This window comes from Eschscholzia californica, unplaced genomic scaffold, assembly GCF_041429995.1.
Source record: "Eschscholzia californica isolate CP2 unplaced genomic scaffold, dmEscCali1.0.p SCAF_1, whole genome shotgun sequence".
Lineage (NCBI taxonomy): Eukaryota > Viridiplantae > Streptophyta > Magnoliopsida > Ranunculales > Papaveraceae > Eschscholzia > Eschscholzia californica.
In genome coordinates this window covers 15,779,812-15,798,956 of record NW_028238198.1, presented here as the reverse complement: position 1 = coordinate 15,798,956, position 19,145 = coordinate 15,779,812, and the positions used below count along the sequence as shown (strand labels likewise).

The 19,145-nt window shown below is 35.0% G+C and overlaps 2 protein-coding genes across 2 annotated transcripts; both read right to left on the bottom strand.

The window, feature by feature from the left end:
* Positions 1-1,494: 1,494 nt before the first annotated feature.
* Positions 1,495-4,941, bottom strand: LOC147564502 (Pentatricopeptide repeat (PPR) superfamily protein). Its single transcript, XM_086647313.1, has one exon. It carries the CDS (start codon positions 4,698-4,700, stop codon positions 1,917-1,919), a length of 2,784 nt encoding a protein of 927 aa, XP_086503439.1. The 5' UTR covers positions 4,701-4,941; the 3' UTR covers positions 1,495-1,916.
* Positions 4,942-7,403: 2,462 nt separating this feature from the next.
* LOC147564501 (CBL-interacting serine/threonine-protein kinase 23-like) lies at positions 7,404-14,804 on the bottom strand. Its single transcript, XM_086647325.1, has 15 exons — positions 13,980-14,804; positions 12,037-12,099; positions 11,611-11,682; positions 11,393-11,500; positions 11,159-11,239; positions 10,958-11,011; positions 10,736-10,861; positions 10,033-10,122; positions 9,782-9,901; positions 9,530-9,646; positions 9,129-9,245; positions 8,496-8,552; positions 8,278-8,352; positions 7,786-7,864; positions 7,404-7,605 (listed from the first exon to the last, which is right to left on the bottom strand). Exons 1-14 carry the CDS (start codon positions 14,148-14,150, stop codon positions 7,796-7,798), a joined length of 1,320 nt encoding a protein of 439 aa, XP_086503451.1. The 5' UTR covers positions 14,151-14,804; the 3' UTR covers positions 7,404-7,605; positions 7,786-7,795.
* Positions 14,805-19,145: the final 4,341 nt, after the last annotated feature.

The following is a 19,145-nucleotide window of genomic DNA, read 5'->3' as shown; positions in this document are numbered from 1 at the left end:
TTTGCATTTATCAGGCAAATGGACAGGCATGAGTAACCAGGTAGCCTCGGACAAACATTTAATAGTATAGGAGTACATTAGTAGCTTGTATTGTGTTACATGAGATCATTGTATTGAAAAGTCAGTTAGGGTTTACTTTTATGTTGCCTTACTTCTCATGAGCTTACCTATATAAAGCTTTTGTAGTCTCATTTGAAGATATGAAAAACATCTTATCTATTATGGTATCAGAGCTAGGTTCCAAAGTTTGAGTTCATCTTTTCCTCTTTCTTTTTTTCTTTCCTTTTGTGTCCACTTTTACACTCAAACCTTTCTGTTTTTCTTTTTCTTATGGATGCTCCAAGGATAACCTCATTGTCCATTAATACAATGGGAAATGTTATACCTATTAAGCTACTAATGTTCCTCGACCGAAGCGGAATATCGTTCTTTGGCTCATTGTGCTGCTGAAGTAGTTTGGATTTGCCACCTTCTTCGCGATCTCCACTGTCCTTTGCCAACGGCTCCCCACATTTGGTGTGACAATATCTCGGCTCTCGCACTTGCCTCTAATCCAGTCTTTCATTCAAAGATTAAACATTTGGCTTTGGACTTCCATTTTATAAGGGAATTGGTTTCATCGAATCTCCTCAAGCTACAATATATCTCCTCCTCTCAACAACTTGCCGATTGTCTTACGAAAAGTCTTCCTACCACTCAATTCAACTATTTCCGCAACAAGCTGAAGGTTCTACCAGATCCCTTCAACTTGAGGGGGGGTAATAGTATAGGAGTACATTAGTAGCTTGTATTGTGTTACATGAGATCATTGTATTGAAAAGTCAGTTAGGGTTTACTTTTATGTTGCCTTACTTCTCATGAGCTTACCTATATAAAGCTCTTGTAGTCTCATTTGCAGATATGAAAAACATCTTATCTATTAACATTAACAGCTCGGCTGAACTGCCGAATAACAACTCAAAACCCTAACTCAACTAGCTTATTTTATTGAGCCAGTCCGGTCCAGTGCCCATGGTTCTAAGAAACTCAGGTGTCCATGATAAATTTCAAGCTCTCCCAGTTTTTTTCCAGCCCTGGCTCCCTGCCTCCTTAGCGACTTCACCCCACGCATTAAAGATTGTCTCATCGGACAAAAGTTGATGGTAATAGTTTTTTTTTTCTGATATGGATACATCATGAATTGCATAATCTCAATAGCTCCCATCTCAGAGAAATCTTGGCACGAAATCTACCGATGAAAATAGTAACAGATCTTTTAAAGGACTACCAACATCAAACCACCCCATAAAAATAAAGCCCAAGAAAACAATCCCGAACAAATAAGCCAGCCTCTCTTGCCAATACATGTTTAGAATACTCATCTCCCCAGAAAGCTTCAATTTTCAGTTGTTCTAGAGTACTCTACATAGATAGAGAGAGTAGTAACTATATGTTTGCTGCTAATGGATCAGTAGTTCACAATTTAGCATCCATATAAAAAGATTCTGAGTGCCATTTGTTTTTTTTACCATAAATTGATTTATTAATTGTTAATCATTCTACTTTTACAGAAGTATTAATGGATAAATGATACATTATTCAACATTCTGCATCACAGAGCTTATCCTAAAAGGTAGAACAAAGATATATGATTCAAGAACTCGACACACATCGGTAAATGAATGATCAAAGAATACAAATAAATTAGAAACTCCTTCCTAAACTCTACTGGGCCATTTTAATCTGTGGTTTATCTACTACATTCAGTATTGCACAAAAGAGTTCTAACCTTGGCCATCTCTTGGGTTCATGGAGGTTCCTTGAAAAAAAATACCAATTCCACTCCACTGAGACAAGCAACCGAACCAGCCCAATCACCAACTGTTTCGTTTCCGATTCTTACATAGCTCACTTGCAAGTGATTTTCAAAAGAAAACCTATCCCCCAGAAAACGAGAAAGAATTAATCAAACAAGTTCCGTGAATGAGAGAATTGTATGTAACCAGATTTGGCTTGACGCCTTGTCTCATCATTTCATCGCGCAATTCAAAAGCCTTAGTCAATTCACCATTCACACAGCAGCCATAGATCAAAAAATTATATGCCAATCTATCAGGCTTCAGACCTTTACTTAGCATCATATTCCATAACTTGAACGCTTCCTGCAGTTCCCCGATTTTGCAGTACTCATAAATAAGTGTTGAGTGAGTAATACAATCAGGGGAAATACCATTATCTATCATATCAATAAGAAGTTTTGAAGCTTCTTCAGTTCTACCCAATTTGCAGAACCCTCGAATAAGTATATTATAAGTCACAGTATTTGCTAAAAACCCATCAATCATAGCTTTATGCAACTCGCGAGCTTTCTCTATGTATCCTTGTTTTGTTAGATTATCAAGAAAGCAACCATAAGTTACTTGATTAGGAATCAACTCTCTTGCCAACATTTCCTTACAGAGAAGCTCAGCCTTATCAACGAACCCAGCCCTGCATAAGCCATCTATAAGAACAGTATAGGTTACTATATTGGGTTCACACCCATCATCAACCATTTTACCCCAATATTTGAAGGCCTCTTTAAGATCTCCCATTTTGCAATAAGAATCAATCACGTTTGTGTATATTATGTTATCAGGCTTGAACCCTCGCTTATACATCTCCTTCAGTACAACTGATACATTTACCATATCACGTTGTCTTAGAAAACCAGAAATAAGCACACCATAGCCAATAAGATCAATTCTGAGTCCTCTTTCCACCATTTCCTTGCAAGCATTTAATGCATCCCTTAACCTTCCTTCTTTACAAAGCCCGTTTAGAAGCTCAGTACAGCATATTTCATTTAGCTTGTTATTTTCTTTGTAGAGGTCTTCGACAAACTCTTTAGCTTCAGAAACCCTACCCGTCAGACAAAGACCACTGATCAAGGGTCTGTAAGTGTATGAATCTGGCACAAGACCTTTCTCTATCATTTCATCAAGAAATTCAAATGCTCTTACTGTGTTCCCTACCCTACAATGTCCATCAATGATAACATTGTAAGTTACTTCATTTGGTTTAGCATTCTGTTTTACCATCTCTTCGAACAATTTACTAGCTTCATCCATCATTTTTGCACGGCAAAGACCTCCAATTAGTGCAGTAAACGTGTGAGTGTTCGGTTGAATGTTCCTCTCTGACATTGCATGAAAAAGTCTATATGCTTCGTCCAAATTTTCTTCCTTGCAATACCCACTAATCAGTGTTGTATATGTTACAACAGTCGGTTCTAATCCCTTATGAAGTATTTCATCAAGCAGTGATTCTGCCTCCTTCAATTTCCCCATCTTGCAATACCCACTTATCAAAGAGTTAAAGGGATACACGGTTGCCTTCACGCGATCATCTACCATTTTATTAAGCAAAATAAGAGCTACATCCGTTTTCCCGCTTTTACTGAACGAATCAATCAAAATAGAGTAAGTAACTTCATTCGGAGACAGACCTCTTTCCCCCATCTTAGTGAAAAGAGATTCTGCTTCATCCAACTTCCTATCTTTGCATAGAGAATTGATCAGAGCATTGTAAGCAAACAAATTGGGTGTTATTCTCATCTCCCCCAACTTCTCAACTAAAGTATAAGCCTCTACTATCTTACCTTTTCTCCTCAACGACTCAAGCAGGGAAGAACAGGCTGCTTCACTTGGAATAAACCCTAATTTGATCATTTCGTCCATCATTTCTAAAGCTATTTCAGTTTTTTCAGCCTTGCAAAGTCCCAAAACTAGCGTACAATACGTAACAACATCAGCTTTCAGTCCTCTACTGCTAAACGAATTCTTAATATCAATGGCTTCTAAAGCTCTTTGATTTTTACAGAGTCCATGGATCAACATGTTGTAGGTTACGACACTCAAATCACATCCACTAGGTTCCATTCGATTAATAATTTCTTTAGCCCTAACAAAATCTTTCAATTCACAGCAGCTACGAACTACTGCCGTGTATATATATACATCTGGTTGAATAACTCCATAAGATTTAACGATAATCTCATCGAATATATCTAAAACCATATCAAACCGTCTAATTTTCACTAAAGCATTCAAAATTGCACTAAAGGTTCTAACCTCAGGCAGCAAATTTCTTTCCCTCATAAGCTTAATGATTATAACAGCATCTAAAACTCTTTTATTCTGAATATAGTTTTGAATCAATAAATCAAACCCTTGAATTGATGAAAATTGGTATTGTTGGTAAGCTATCATTAAGGAATTAAAAACTTCCCTAGGGTTTAAGGCACCAGGAAGGAGTAGTGTTTGAAGAACTGAAGAAGCAGGCCAGTAGAGATTAAATTGAACTAACCCATGAATCAAAATACAGAAAGAAAGTGTTGAATGTTGGAAATTTCTATGTAAACCAAGAAAATTGAAGAATCTTAAAGCCAACCTGGGATCTTCTTCATTAAGAGTGATTTGAATCAGAAGCTTCTCAACATGACTAGGGTTTAATCTTTGAGAAATTAAGGCACTCTCAAATGAGGTTCTCCAGTTTATCTGATTACCTCTGACGATTTCTCTAAGAGTGGTAATGAACCCTCTGTCTCTCTCTTCTTCCTCTTGTTCTGCTGGTTTATAAGAGGAATTGTTGATCTTGTTGCAGAGATTTCTTATTGTTTTTCTCTGGAAAAAGTTAGGGTTTTGGAGAGTGTGGGAATGATGTTTATGAAGCTTCTTCATTAGGTGATGAAATAATGGAGGGGAGCTGATTTAGGATTCTCCCCTCTTTGAATATATTACACAGTAGAATGAACGGGGGAGTGGCAGATATACCAAATTAAGTTTGGAGCACCTCACAAAATTCAAATTGTTTAAAGCATACAATCTGCCATTTGAAGTGTACTACCTTAGGGCAAGTATAAATTCTAAAGAAATTTCGGCAAATTTGTTTGTAGATTTGAACCAGTTATTTTTTTGTGATGAAATCTGCTACACCACACCCACATTACATTTGTTTTTTACACTCCACACTTTTCTCGCTTATCACTTGTATGGTCATGTACTTTCTGGTTTCATGACCAATCTTTAGATAGAACTCAAATATAATGAGATTCAATTAGTTGTAATTCTTTCCGTATCTTTGTTACGTTAGAGATGTATATTTGTCTATGATTGAACTTCACTCACTACGTAGTAACCAACACTAGTCATCGTTATAGAGTTAAATATAAATTCTAAGTTTTGAAATTAGTCACTCATCAACGACTTTTTTTTTGTTGAATTATCACCGTGCTTCGAATCCTTAACTTCTAAGGTGGAAGACTAAACCTCTTATCATTCCAACCAAAGTTGTTAGCCATTATGAATCAGTTTCATTTACAAAAAATCTTCAAAACTTCAACATCTCTTGATTGAAGATTTTATAGGGCCCCCTCATTTTTGTTAAAAGGCCTCCCCTCAGTGATAATTTAGCAAGTAAAATGGTTCATGGGGAGGCCTTCTAACAAAATTGGGGAGGCCTTATAAAACTTCCCTCTCTTGATTTGTTAGATTTAAATCAAATAATCTATTTAGACACCCCCACAATTTGAAATGTCCAATAATTCACTTTTTTTTTTGTCGAAGAATGTCCAATAATTCATTGGCTCATCCTCTCTTTACATCACATTTACATTCTAAAGATAACATCCAATATTAAGTAACATGTAACATTCAAACATAAGCACGATAACCACTGAAATTCAAACATAAGCCCGACAGGCTTATTATTTATATCTTTAATAACTCAAATTCAATAACCGTGAATCGACCTCCATACATCAAGACATTGCAACAGCCTCAATGACTTCCAGATCCATGGTTTCCAAGAGACGAATGAGGTCGCAGATGCAAGGGCGGAGTTAGGATTTGAAATCACACCTAGCTAGCCTAAAATATTTAATAAAACAAACGGTAGAAAAGAAAATTTTGTCCAAGAGAAGGAAAAAGTAGGCAAAAAAAGTGCTTTGAGGGGGATTTGAAGCTTGAACCTCATGTGTGTGGGGTGAATGCTTTACAACTAAGCTATATCTTGCTAGTTGATATTCTATCCCTGGCTGCCTTAATAGTTGCTTATAACTTAGTGAGCCATTTTAGCAATTCTATCCTGGCTGCAGCTTGGGATAGTCTCCACTAAGATCTGCCTATGCGCAAATGTCCTCGTCCATGCCGTGCACTTTTTTGTTTCATCTTTTCTTCTGAGTCACTCGCGGAGTTAGGTTCCTCTTCTTGGATTTCCACTCCAAGCTCGATGGCCAGTTTTCTATTTATTTTTATTCGTCGTCATATTTTCTATGTAGTTCGCTATTTTACTTTTTTATAGTATTTTTCATGAGTTTGAAAAAGAATGATGGAAGTAAGACATCACACGAAATACAAGAAATTTGTGTGGTTCGTTTTCTTAACCACCACCTTCACGGGCAACCACCACCTTCACAACGTCAGCCACCTTAACCACAGCATCGTAGTTCATCTTCTTTTTCACACCAGAATCTTGCTCACATTCTGTCTTTTTCTTTTGTTATTTTTTTATGGCAAGGGAAAATAAATTCCACAAAAGACACTTTCAACAAAAGATAATCCGGTCAACAATTGGCAGTTAAAGTGGTTCCAAAGTGACATAAACTCTAGAAATCTCTAAAGGTCCCAGGTTCGAATTCCAGAGAAGGTGAAATCTTTGGTTATTTGAATTGGGATTATTAGGGTGTAAATAAGGTAGTGTAGTTGGGCTTTAAGCCATTATTCAAGTTGTGTTATAGGCCAGGTCATGTTAGAGTCTGAGTGGGCGGGTGGCAAGCTTATCACATCTTTGATGTATTCAATGTCAATTGTATGGCAATGTAATCGGTTTCCAAAAAAAAAAAAAAAAATAATCCAGACTTTATGTTGAATTCCATCAACATACACATTCAAAATAAAAGATCCCTGACCAAAAACTTCTTCAATGGCGGACAGGAAAAAAGAGAAACTCAGGCTGACCCTAGGGCAATTGACAAAGATATCCAAAGGTAGTCTTTCTGTACCACTCGAGCTCGAGCATACTAGACTCGAGCAAGAATACATATTTTCGTTGCAAAAACTCCAAACAAAATTTCATAGATGAGAGCTTCTGGAAAATTGCTCCGATTTTTTTAACTTGGGCAATGCTCAATGAGATTTCAAGAACTAATTGATGGACAAGTAGACCTTGCACCACGGGAGAATTCAAAAAACTATACTTTTTAGTAAAAGGTGCAGAATAATGGTATTTTTCAGCGAACTGCCCATAGTGTGAACACATCCTGCATATCGGCTCGGTTAGACTGATATGGGATGATAATGGATCCCTAGCTGCAGCTGCCCAGTAGGAAACAATGGCAGAAGAATTGTGTCTAAAAGTCTCAGTTGAGCAAATAAAGCAAGAAATGCTAGAGAAAGAGATATCCCTGTATTAGACAAAGCCAATCCTGAGTATTCAATCAAAACAAACATTCTCAAATCTCAAATCAGTTTGAGCGGAATGAAGTTTTCCAGCATCCGATATTGCAATTTATGACTACTTCGAATAAATAGTTCTGCGTAGAAGATACTATTACATATGAGAATCAGCTATCCTTATTGGCACCTCCTGCATAAAACAGCACACACAAACTCAGTGAAGCTCATGTTACAAGACAGTGGAGAGCAAAAATCAGTATTACTAATCGACTTCAGATTTTCCCTAACGTCTAAGTTCCACGCCTATAATTAAGATATGGATTCACAATCTCCTGACCCATTTCAAAATAAGTTGTACTTGTGTACGTACCGTCGTGTGATTAATTTTGTTCGACGCCTCCATATTTCCAGACAATATCTTTCAGCCCAGCGGAGATGTCGTTGGAAAACTGAAAGTACAAGTATATTAACATGATCAGAAATATGAGTTGATTTGTGAAGAAAGAGTTTAATAACATGAAAACAAAATCACACAAATGCATTCAAACAAGTTTATCACATGACTGCATGATAGATTCAAGTAAAGGTCATAGTCGGACAGATAAAGATCAGAAATCTGACAAGTATGAGTCTTAAAGAAATTCTGTATGCTGCTTTCGCATCAATCTGACTTCAAAGCTATAAAAATAGGAGAAATGTTTCTTTCCCTTAGAGTCCTACTTAGAGTTTGTCTCGGAAGCTCATATGGCCTTTCCTCTATCGTTTCAGGAAATCTTTATAAATTAGAATCAAACCTATTGGTTGTGCCATTACTAGCTTGATAATAGATTTTGGTAGCTACATTCAGGATTGCATCACATACCATGTTAAATTCTAGTGTATCTCCCCCAGCCTTACGAAGCTCAACCATGTAGAGAGAAGGAGCAACCTCTAAAACCTGCAGACCAGAATTAGAGAAAGACGTTTAACATCCATACACCAGGGTAGATGGGTATCTTGTATCTACTCTAAAGCTTGTAGTTCAGCTACAAAACATCGATTGATCAAGTTGGGTTGATGAATCTGTATTGGAAAAGGTACCTCGGTTGAAATTGAAAGATGGCCTTTCCGTCCAGTTTTTTCCCCTTCGAGCTTCATCTGTGACCAGCAAAAATCATAAGACATATGACGAAGTGGCAACAAATAAATGAACAGTGTTGAGCATCTCATTAATTTTATTCGCTAAACCACCAAAAAACCTGGAGTTACCGATATACTTATCATAACTCCATGGTTTTTCATGGCTTAATTTCTTGAGAGCTTGACATATTTATGAATACTCAGATATTTGGGCATGGTGCCATGGTCTGTTATGTTCAAATGAGTCCAATGTTACTTTAGCTGACCACAGTTTCCCTCAATTGTCGGTCACTGGAGAGACAGCAGCTGATAACAATAGAAGAAAAGTGTTGTCGAATGTCGATGCTTTGTCTTTTAATCAAGTTTTGGAAAAAACTTGAAGTTACATAATTCGTTGCATATCTGTTGGAAGACAGCCATGCTAAAGATGATCCACCAAAAATCAAATTGAAATGCCCGTCTTTGGTTTTTACTGACTCGTTATTACAGATACTGTAAATGAATATCGTAATTGTGCCAACTAAACTCAAACCAAGTTCACCTAATGAATGATCACAGGTGTAGAAAATAAAAGGGGGTTGTGGTTTAATGCACCTTATAGTTATTTTTCTTCACATTGAATCCCAAGGGGGTGGCAGCTTCCTCTATTTTGGATATTATCTCATTGGCAGAACATTTTGACGTAAACCTTGTTTCTTTTTTCACAAGTCCCTGACAATCAAAAGAAGTTTTAGATATTAAAACACCTGCTAAGTGAATCAGTAATAATGATGTATCACATATACAACTTCAAATATGCGACTAGATGCTTATAAGATACAAGAGTTGGCCTTTTCCAAAAATAAGATACAGAGCTGAATTAATCAACATTTCTAAGTAAAACAACAGTTCCTGCTGTTGTCTTTCGGCGATCTTTATATTAGTGCTACGCCACAGTTCTAAGGGGGTGTAACACAAATATACCGTCAGGAACACAATAAAATCCACCAGCTTACCATTTGCTTTTCAAATAGACTACCAAGATTGAGTCCCTGAGATTTAGATATGAGCTCAAAGGCATTCATTGTCACTGGCTTTTCTTCTCGCCTCTCCACTACAAGGTTCCCAGGTTCCTGTATGGAAAAGAAAACACGTAACTACAATCTACAAAACTAAATCTAGTTAAAGGTTAAGTTACATCATTCCACACAAATCTTTGGAAGTCCTCTTTTCTCAATCTGATAGTTACATAGTTCGCGAAGTGTTACCTCAGTTTCGCTAAAAATAGCATTGACATCGTCAAGACTAACTTCCTCTGTCTCGAAAACTGGTGGCTTGTATCCTTTCTTAAACCACTCATTCTCTATAACCTCAGCAATGGAAATTCGCTGTCCAGGCAATTAAAGTATACAAATTCATTATCAAACTCATCTGAAAGAGAAAAACTTCGACTACACACGAGGTAATTTGTTCAAGAAAAACAAAAACATGTGAAGAGGCAGAAAAAGAAAGGGTGTACCGTCAAGGGATTTGGATCCAAGATCCTTTTGATGAGCTTCTTTGCACTTGAGGAGAACCAAGGAGGAAAAGTAAAATCCGCCTTAAAAATCTGCAATTATTTGGCTTATAAGTATTTTTCCATACAAGTGGGCAACAATTGCTCTAGTAATCTAGAGTTTCATTCCTTTATGTACAAGGAAATCTTCCCAATACTTGGGTTAAGATAGATATAATACATGTACAAACTGAAGATCCCATTTCTAACAGATTTCATAATGAAGTTCAGCCAAAGTGACTGATTATATATCAAAACAAACATTTACGAAATTGTATAAGCCACATGGATTCATTAGTGTGGTCAATGAGTTATTTCGGTTACATAATATCCTTGAAAAGTTGAACTGTAATATATGATTTCTCAAATCATCGAAGAATTAGTAAATAATAAAAATTAATATGTTGCCCAGGGACATATAGCTTATATTCGCTATTAGTGATGCCTAGTATCTGGTGAAGGGTATATCAGCAAATAACTTCGGGCAATGACTTAAAACAGTTTACATCTTCCACTGTACCTATCTTTCATTTCCGTAGATTCACCAATCATGCTCCTACTTTTTTCTAGAAATCCTCATCAATTTCATCAGACTCAAACAACAAAGAGATTGTCATCATTCTAATGATATGTGGAGGAACTATGTAAATCTGTAGACAAAACACACCTTTTTATATAGTTCCATGAGGTTGGATTCCTCAAATGGCAAATAACCTGCCATAAGGACGAATAGGATCACTCCACATGACCATAGATCTGCCTTAGCTCCATCATAACCTTTGCTGTTAATTACCTGTACAAAAGAAATTCCAGAATGACAAAAGGCATAGTTTGATCGCAAAGGAGAAAGATGGATTATGAAGAACTAGACTATCAAAAGCTAGCATACCTCTGGAGCAACATAATTTGGTGTCCCGCACGTTGTGTGAAGCAGCCCATCTTCCTGAAAGTTATTTGAACTTTTAAATCTATTTCCGAACTCAAATTGTTCTTTCTCCACTAATTTAAAACAAGGTAGAGGTGTTCCATCCTTTTGTGTCAAAGTTTACTATTGATCGTTTAACCAATACTATAAGATATTATCACTCACCCGAACTTGCTGAGGTAGTGCACTCAATCCAAAGTCGGATACTTTAAGATCTCCACTAGCATCAAGCAACAAGTTTTCAGGCTGTAATACACAAATAGTACACATATTTATATCGTTTAAGCAAACTTAATTCTCTAACTCAGTGTTCTGTAACAAAGACTCCAATTAATCAATAAATTCGCAAAATAAAATCATATACAAAATTTAAGAGTTCATGTTCACAGTTTTCCTTACTTTCAGGTCCCTGTGAGAAACACCCCTGCTATGACAGTAATCAACAGCATTAATCAGTTGCTGGAAATATTTTCTTGCTTCATCTTCTTTGAACCTACCTTTACTAGACTGGAACAAGAAACACACTATTTTATGTGGGGAATCATTGACACATCACACATGTATATAGCATATGGTTCATAAAAAGAGAATCAAGACAACAGGGAACAGAAACTTACAATTTTGTCAAAAAGTTCACCACCCGTAACAAGTTCCAAAACTATATATATCTTTGTCTTGCTAGCCATCACCTACACCAAAACAACCAACTTTGAGTGCCATAAAATCTCGGTTAAGGAACTTCAGTGGTCGAACCAAGAAAGAACAAATCTTGAGATCCAAGACAAAAACAAAATAACAGAAATGTATGTCCTCCAAAATGGATATGTACGTGAAGAGTTACAATGTGGAATTGTGGAGCATGAAATCCTACCAGGCTACCACATTAAGAATTTTCTAAATTACACGAATCATCATATTCTGCTGATAGTTCAGAAAGAAAACAGCCAAGTCTAGTGAGGTTGACGCATAATGAACATCAATTCTGACAGTGAATGGGCAGCCCTGTTTTAATTACAAGAAAAGGCATGTGCTATCTTACTTACCTCATACATGCGTATAACATTTGGATGCCTGACCAGTTTCATGGTTGAGATTTCACGTTTTATCTGCGGAAAAGTAAATGTTAGAAACAATGATAATTGAAGGGAATATCCAATACTTAACAAGTGAAACTTGGTCCACCCAGAAACTGTTACAAGTATAACTACATACAAACATGTAGTAGGTAAGTAAGACACAAGTAAAGCTCGCGAGCATAACACAAGCTAGTATTAGTTTCACATGTAACACTATCAGATAGAGCCGTTTGTACGAAGGATGGTAAATCAGTTTAATAATAACAATGAGGAGAAAAAGACAAACAAAATTAATGACCTTATCCACATACTACGGTCGATCTACAAATTTTTTTTGTTGTTGACGAGTCGATCTACAAATTGTACAAACCAAAACACGAAAAGTTTCCAACAGGAGTATTTTTAACATGTTAGCTATTTAGCACATCAGTTGGAATAAAATATTAAAGGGTAAATTAGTTCAAGGAGCTACTGAATGCTATTATGCACTGAGAAGTGCATATTTGTTGGTGCATGACATGCAAGAACGACGGGCTCGATTGATCTTATTCATCTGGATCTGCATGAGCTATAGCCTGGAGCTTGTTGGAACTTCCTATTGAATCTATTGGGAGATCCTAAAGCATAGCTTGTTCAAAAGATGCACTGTCAACCGAATTTTTTAAATTGAAGCTGCCAAAGCATACATAGAGAACTATATCTCCATGATCATGTGGGCCATTTGGAAAGCTTTCGCGATATTTAAAGACAGGATGATAGTTGAAGTCTTGAAGATTGTATTTTTCTTAATTCAGAGATCTCTGTTCCAGTGCAATAGAAATAAGTTGGGGTAAGTACTCTACTTACAAACTAGGCCGCTCTTTTTAAGAACATGGTAACCAGAGGAAAGGTTATAGGGCTCATTGTGTTTCCACGAATTGTCCATGAACTTTCTTCGTGTGTGTTCCTTCACTTCTTAATATTATTCACTCACCAAATGAAAAATACTGTCAAGGAAAAAAAAGTCGTTCGCCCTTCCCGTTGAGAAAAAATGGTAATCTTAAGTGTAGACAAGCTCAAATATTAGCCTATCTAATCAACTTGACCTACAGATTTTGTGTTATCTTTGGCACAAACCTAGAGTTACATGGAGGAGATAAAGATTCACAGAACCGACAGTGTTGGTAAGGTAGCACTCAGCACCACCAGGGTTTGTCTCAAGGACCAAGTCAAACATCCATTGATCCATATGCACCTACCAAATCTCTCAAGGACCGACATAAACATCCACAAAACTTTACCTAACTATGATATCAATCAAGGGTCATCGAGTAAATTATAACTATGAGAACTGTTCCACATGGAAAATGGGTTATCGGGAGTGCTACATGTACAAAGTCTTTGACAAAATTCTTGACTTAATGACTCATTTTCACTAAAAGACAAAAGTTAATCAAAGCTTTTCAAAGTTTGACTTTGATCCGGACCGTTCATTTAGCATTTTGTAAAGAATCTTGTCAAAGATTCTTTGTACATTTAGCATTTCCCTATCTAGTAACCAAGATTGTGATGTATAGGTCATCTGCACTCATTACTAATTGGTTTTGGGTTAGATGGCCACAAATTTAACAAGCTATCTGAGCTAGGCCCACATGTGATAGGTTTATACACATGAAGGGACGTATGAGAATAGTCTCCCATGGAAAAAAAAAAAAAAGGTGATCTAGTACCCAAGAATATAATGTCTAAGAGTTCCACTAAACTCATTATTAATTTGTTTTGAGTTAGATGATCACAAATTTAACTATTAGGACAACTACCCAAATTTCTATAACAAAAAAAAAAGTATGAACTACTTTGCTAACAATTCCTTAAACTATTACTAGTATTCTAATTAATAGAAATTGAAATATAGGTAAAAGAGAATTGACCTGACTGATCATCTTATGTTTGAGAAGCTTTTCCTTATCAAGAATTTTAATAGCAAAATTTTCACCAGTTTCAACATTTCTAGCGAATTTCACCTTAGCAAACGAACCCTCACCCATTGTTCGACCAAGATCATACTTCCCAACTCTAACCCTTCCACGACCTGACGCCATCTTCTTCTTCTTCTTCTTGTTTTTATTAACCCTCACACAAACAACTCTAACCTAGTGTTCTTTTACTATCTCTTTCTCTTTCTCTCTCTAGATTGAATTCAAATTGGATGTCAAAATCTCTTCTTCTTACAAGGTTGCCAAATCTGTGACTTAACATACATCTTTCTGAATTCTTTTAAAGAGAGAAACACACACACACACACACACACACACAACCGATTGATTATCAAATAACCTAAAAAAAACCCCTTTTCTCTCCGACTCTAAATCCTAGGAAAATTAAAATATGAAGTAAACTGTACCATAACCCTAAAAACGAAGAATTCGAAAAAATGAAAAGTGGAAAGAACTGATGAAGATCGGAAAGTTTCTTTCTTTCTTTCTCTCTCTAGATGTATAAAGTAGTAGTAATAAAGTTTGTTTTGAGCTGGGGTTTTTGGAGCTTTAAAAGGAGAAAGAAAGATCCGTATACAAGGAAAGGTTTAATGCTACGGATACACCGAATCTTAAAAACGGGGTTTTTGAAGTCAACTCTTCTGTTGGAATACTTCTTCTTCGTTCTACGCTTTTTGGCGTTCGAATTTATTGTTGATGACGTAAGTCACGATGAATCTGGAATTGGATCACATGGGATAATTTGTGGGGTAACGCGGTAACTCGTATTGTGAGACTTTACCTTATTTTGAGACAACGGGTAAAAAAGGTTAGACGTTGTGGGCCAAAACAATTGGGTAATTTTAAAGGTTATTTTAGAAACACGTGTGATGCTATCTATGTAAGCATGTCAATGGATATCCAAATATTCGATATCTGATTCGTATTCGTATTCGAATTTAAAAAAAATATATGAAGTTTCGGATATCGGATACGGATTCAGATATTCTTTAGCGGATACGGATACACTAATATTCGATCCGATAAATATCCTTATCTGATGAGTAGTACAAAATAATAATAAAAATTTAATTTTATTCATAATAATATATAAAATGCATGGTTGAGATTTATTATTTAGATCTAATGGTTAAAAATTTAAAGGAAAAAAAATTTAAGTTTTGTTAAAGTATCGGATATCCGTTAATATTATTGGATTCGGATATTGATTTATAATATTCGTCGGATAATTATCGAATATTGGATAGCTTATCGGATTCGGATACGGATATGCCTATATCTGATACGATAAGCTACCGTTTACAAGCCTAATCTATGCCCCCGTACGTCTCTCGGGTGAATCCCGACCGGTTGACGTGTCTGGCATAGATCTAAAGAAAGAATTTTGAACTTTCTCTTGAAGATATATGACCGACACGTCTGTCGGTCGAGATTCAGTGGGAGATGTGTCGGGCATAATGTCATTTTTCTTTTGCAAATGACTCTCTAATTTATGACCATCTTTCTGTCTAGTCTTCTTGTTTATCGAAAATATTAAGATTTTTCTATTATCTCTCAAAAGCGTGATCGGATTTCCGCGTGGCTCCCTAAAGTGTGAAATATGTCGATATGACATACTTTTGTGTTTTTTGATGCATTGACTAAAAAGCAAAGTGTAAACTTTTCAAGATTGTCTTTTTCTTTCTCTATTTTTCCTTTAGTCCCTTAAACTTATCTATTTTAATTTCTTATCTTCATCTTCTTATCTTTCTTTCTTCATAAGAAGACCTCCATTAATTGAGGTTTTTATAATATTTTTCTTTTAAATTGAAACTAAAATCCAGGAGAATAAAACACAATTGATAGACTGAAAGCTTGCAAATCGAGAATGACCAACTAGATGAAGGACCTAATTTCCAAGTAATCTTGGTTGACATCTCGGAAGAGCGAAAATCATCACCAAATATAAAAACAGTTATAAGATCAAAATCACCAAATATATTTTCCATTTTTATCTCCCTGTTTCTCTCTCCAATCACGTTTTTATATTAAGAAACCGTGATCTTCTCATAATCAGTAAGTTTTCTAACCGAAACCTTATTGTCTCTGCACTCTCTCTCTCTCTCTTCATCTGATTCGAAAGTAAATCCTCCATTAAATCAGACGCCTTTAATTCATATTCTTTTGATTTGCTGAAATCAAATCACCATTGTTAATCAGGTAAAACATTAATCAAGTTATTAGTTTTTGTGATTTTGTTTTATTTTATGATAATTGATTATCTCTCTACACCTTAATCTACTGAAAATCTTCCATTAAAGCAAAGAAATTTGTGTTTAATATTCATTAGAGATATTCAAAAACAGTTTCTTAATATTGTTAAACAGGTTAACAATCATCTTCTTAAATGATTCTGTTTCAAATGAATATGAAATTCTTGTCTTTCTCTCTCTAAAAATTTATTGAATGATATATATTTTGATGAGACAATCCTTCATGACTGATTCTTACAAATTCAGTATCGAATTTCTCTCTGTATCATCTAATCAAATCTTCATTATTATTCAGGATTTTCTCTCTCTAAGATTCATAACCGATTTTATTATGTTAATGTTAAATCCGTCTTTACTGAAGATAATGCGATTAAGAAGTGTTTGTATCTATGTATTTTGTTACTTTTTAGTAGTTTTAGGTTACAGATTTTTAGATCATTTCTTCAAATCTTCATCAAGGTTTCCGTACAATTTTTGATGCAAAGAAGATCTCGTAAGATTTGTTATAACTGAATGCAAACGATATATAATTTAACATAAATTACGGATCGTTTACAATAAATTACATATCATTTTTTATCCCGAGTAGATCTAGTACGATTTGGTTGTAACAGAATGTAAACGATATATAATTTACACGACATTACATGATGTTTACTGAACATAACACATACATAACGCAGACGTCTTTTGTACGATGTTTTTATAACAGAATGTAAAATATATGTATTTTGTTACAAATTATACATACTTTATAAATAATATCAAAAACATCTTATAAATCTGCATAAATTAAATATAATTTATTCAACATTACGTGTACTTTTTTCACAAAACAGTTGCCGTTTATAGTACAATAAATGTTCCAAAAATTATATGTAATTTATTGCACATTATACATATTTTTTCACATAACAGTGACCTTGTGATTCGAACTAACGTTATGTTTGTCTCCTAACACATTATGAAGTTTAAAAAACAGTATGCATAATTTATTCCATTATACATGTCATTTCTAGTAAATTGTTTGTTTGTTAACAAATGTATATGTTTTCTTTTTGCAGTTTTGTTGTTACTTATGGAATTTGCTACTGAAGTTGGTCATTTGTTTCCTGGTGGTGCAAAATCATTTGGATATGCTCTTCGACAATATAGTGTAAATGTTGTTTGTCCTGCTCAAGACTACATATGCTCTTCGACAATATAGTGTAAACGATTTTTTGGTAACAGAATGTAAACGATGTGTAATGTAAAAGAAATTATGTGTTATGTAATAGAAATTATGTGTAATTTACTGAACAAGACCCAAATACATTTGATAAATTACGTTGTATACTTGACTAATGATGGTTTATTCGTCATAAATAATACATAATTTACGTATTTGTTTCATAATTCGTATTCGATTTGTATTTATGTTTGAGTAAAAACGAAAACAAATGCTGCTTTAATGTTCCCAGAAAAATATACTATTTCCAAAATTGAAAGTTAAGTGAGAGAAAGTGATATATATGTTTTGTATATTAACCCCCAAATCACGCTAAATTGATCCTAGATTGATTCAGATAATAGGAAAGAGAAAATTTGATTTCCAAATCTGTTTAGAGGAGAGAGAAATTATGATTTGTTTCTATCTTTTTTTTTTTCTAATAAATCTCCATATTTTTGGCTAATAAATCTCCATATTAAATCTGTAAAGAAGAGAGAGAAAATTGATTTGGGAAAGTTTAGATTTTGTTTCTAAACAGATTATAGAAGAGAGAGAAATTTTCGTGAGAATCTAACCGTTTTTTTCTAAATTTATCCTAAAATCAAGGTACATTAAACCGTTTGAAATTTTTGTGCGGCCCCACACATTAAAATCCCGTGAAAAACGACTGGGACATGGAAGAAATTATGTAATATATATTAAGGGTTTTTAGTCCCAAGAGCAAAAGGACTAAAAATCCATTTTTGGGGAAGATTGGACCCTAAACCCTTTTTGAACATTATTTTGGGCCATATACCCACGGACCCATTTCATTACAATTGGTATTGATACATCATAGATGTCATAAGCTCGATTACTACCCATACAAATTCTAACAAACCGGGCCTATAGCCCATCTACATCTTATTAATACCCTAATAATCTCATTTCAAATAACCAAAGATTCCACCTTCTCTGGGATTTAAACCTGGGACCTCCAGAGTTTTCTGGAGTTTATGTCAACACCTTGGACCACTTGGGCTACCAACTGTTGACATCATTTAATAGTATTGAGAAAGAGAAAACGAACATATATAAGATGTATAATCTTCCATCTTAGAAGTCAAGGGTTCGAGGCACACGCTGAACAATTCAAAAAATAAAAGATTAATGAACATTGCATGTGCCATTTTTGTCCGAGGATGAATAATTCTTTTTAGGAAATTGGACCGAAGATTCAATTTTAAACGTTTTTTTAGTTAAAAAGACAAGTTAAATTCTTTTTTGTTAAATTTTTTTTTGTTAAAGTCAAATTTTGTGTTTTTTTTTGTTAAAAACTCAAATAATTTTGTTTGGTTAAAACCACAATACTTTTTACAAAGATGTTACAAGGCGTTGCAAAATATTGCAAAGCTGTCGTAAGGTGTTGCAAAGCGCTCCAAAGCTACTGCAAAGAAGTTGTAAAGTTGTCGCAAGACGTTGTAAAGTTGTCGCAAGGTGTTGCAAATTTAAAAAGTACTCGGGGAGATGAAGACTAAAAAAAATTGACTCATCCTTTTTAACCAAAGTCCGATTTTTTTAGGGAGATTTGGCCAAATTTCTCTAATTCTTTCCCTCAAATTCTCATTTATTAATTTAGTATAAGGTTTAATATCAATT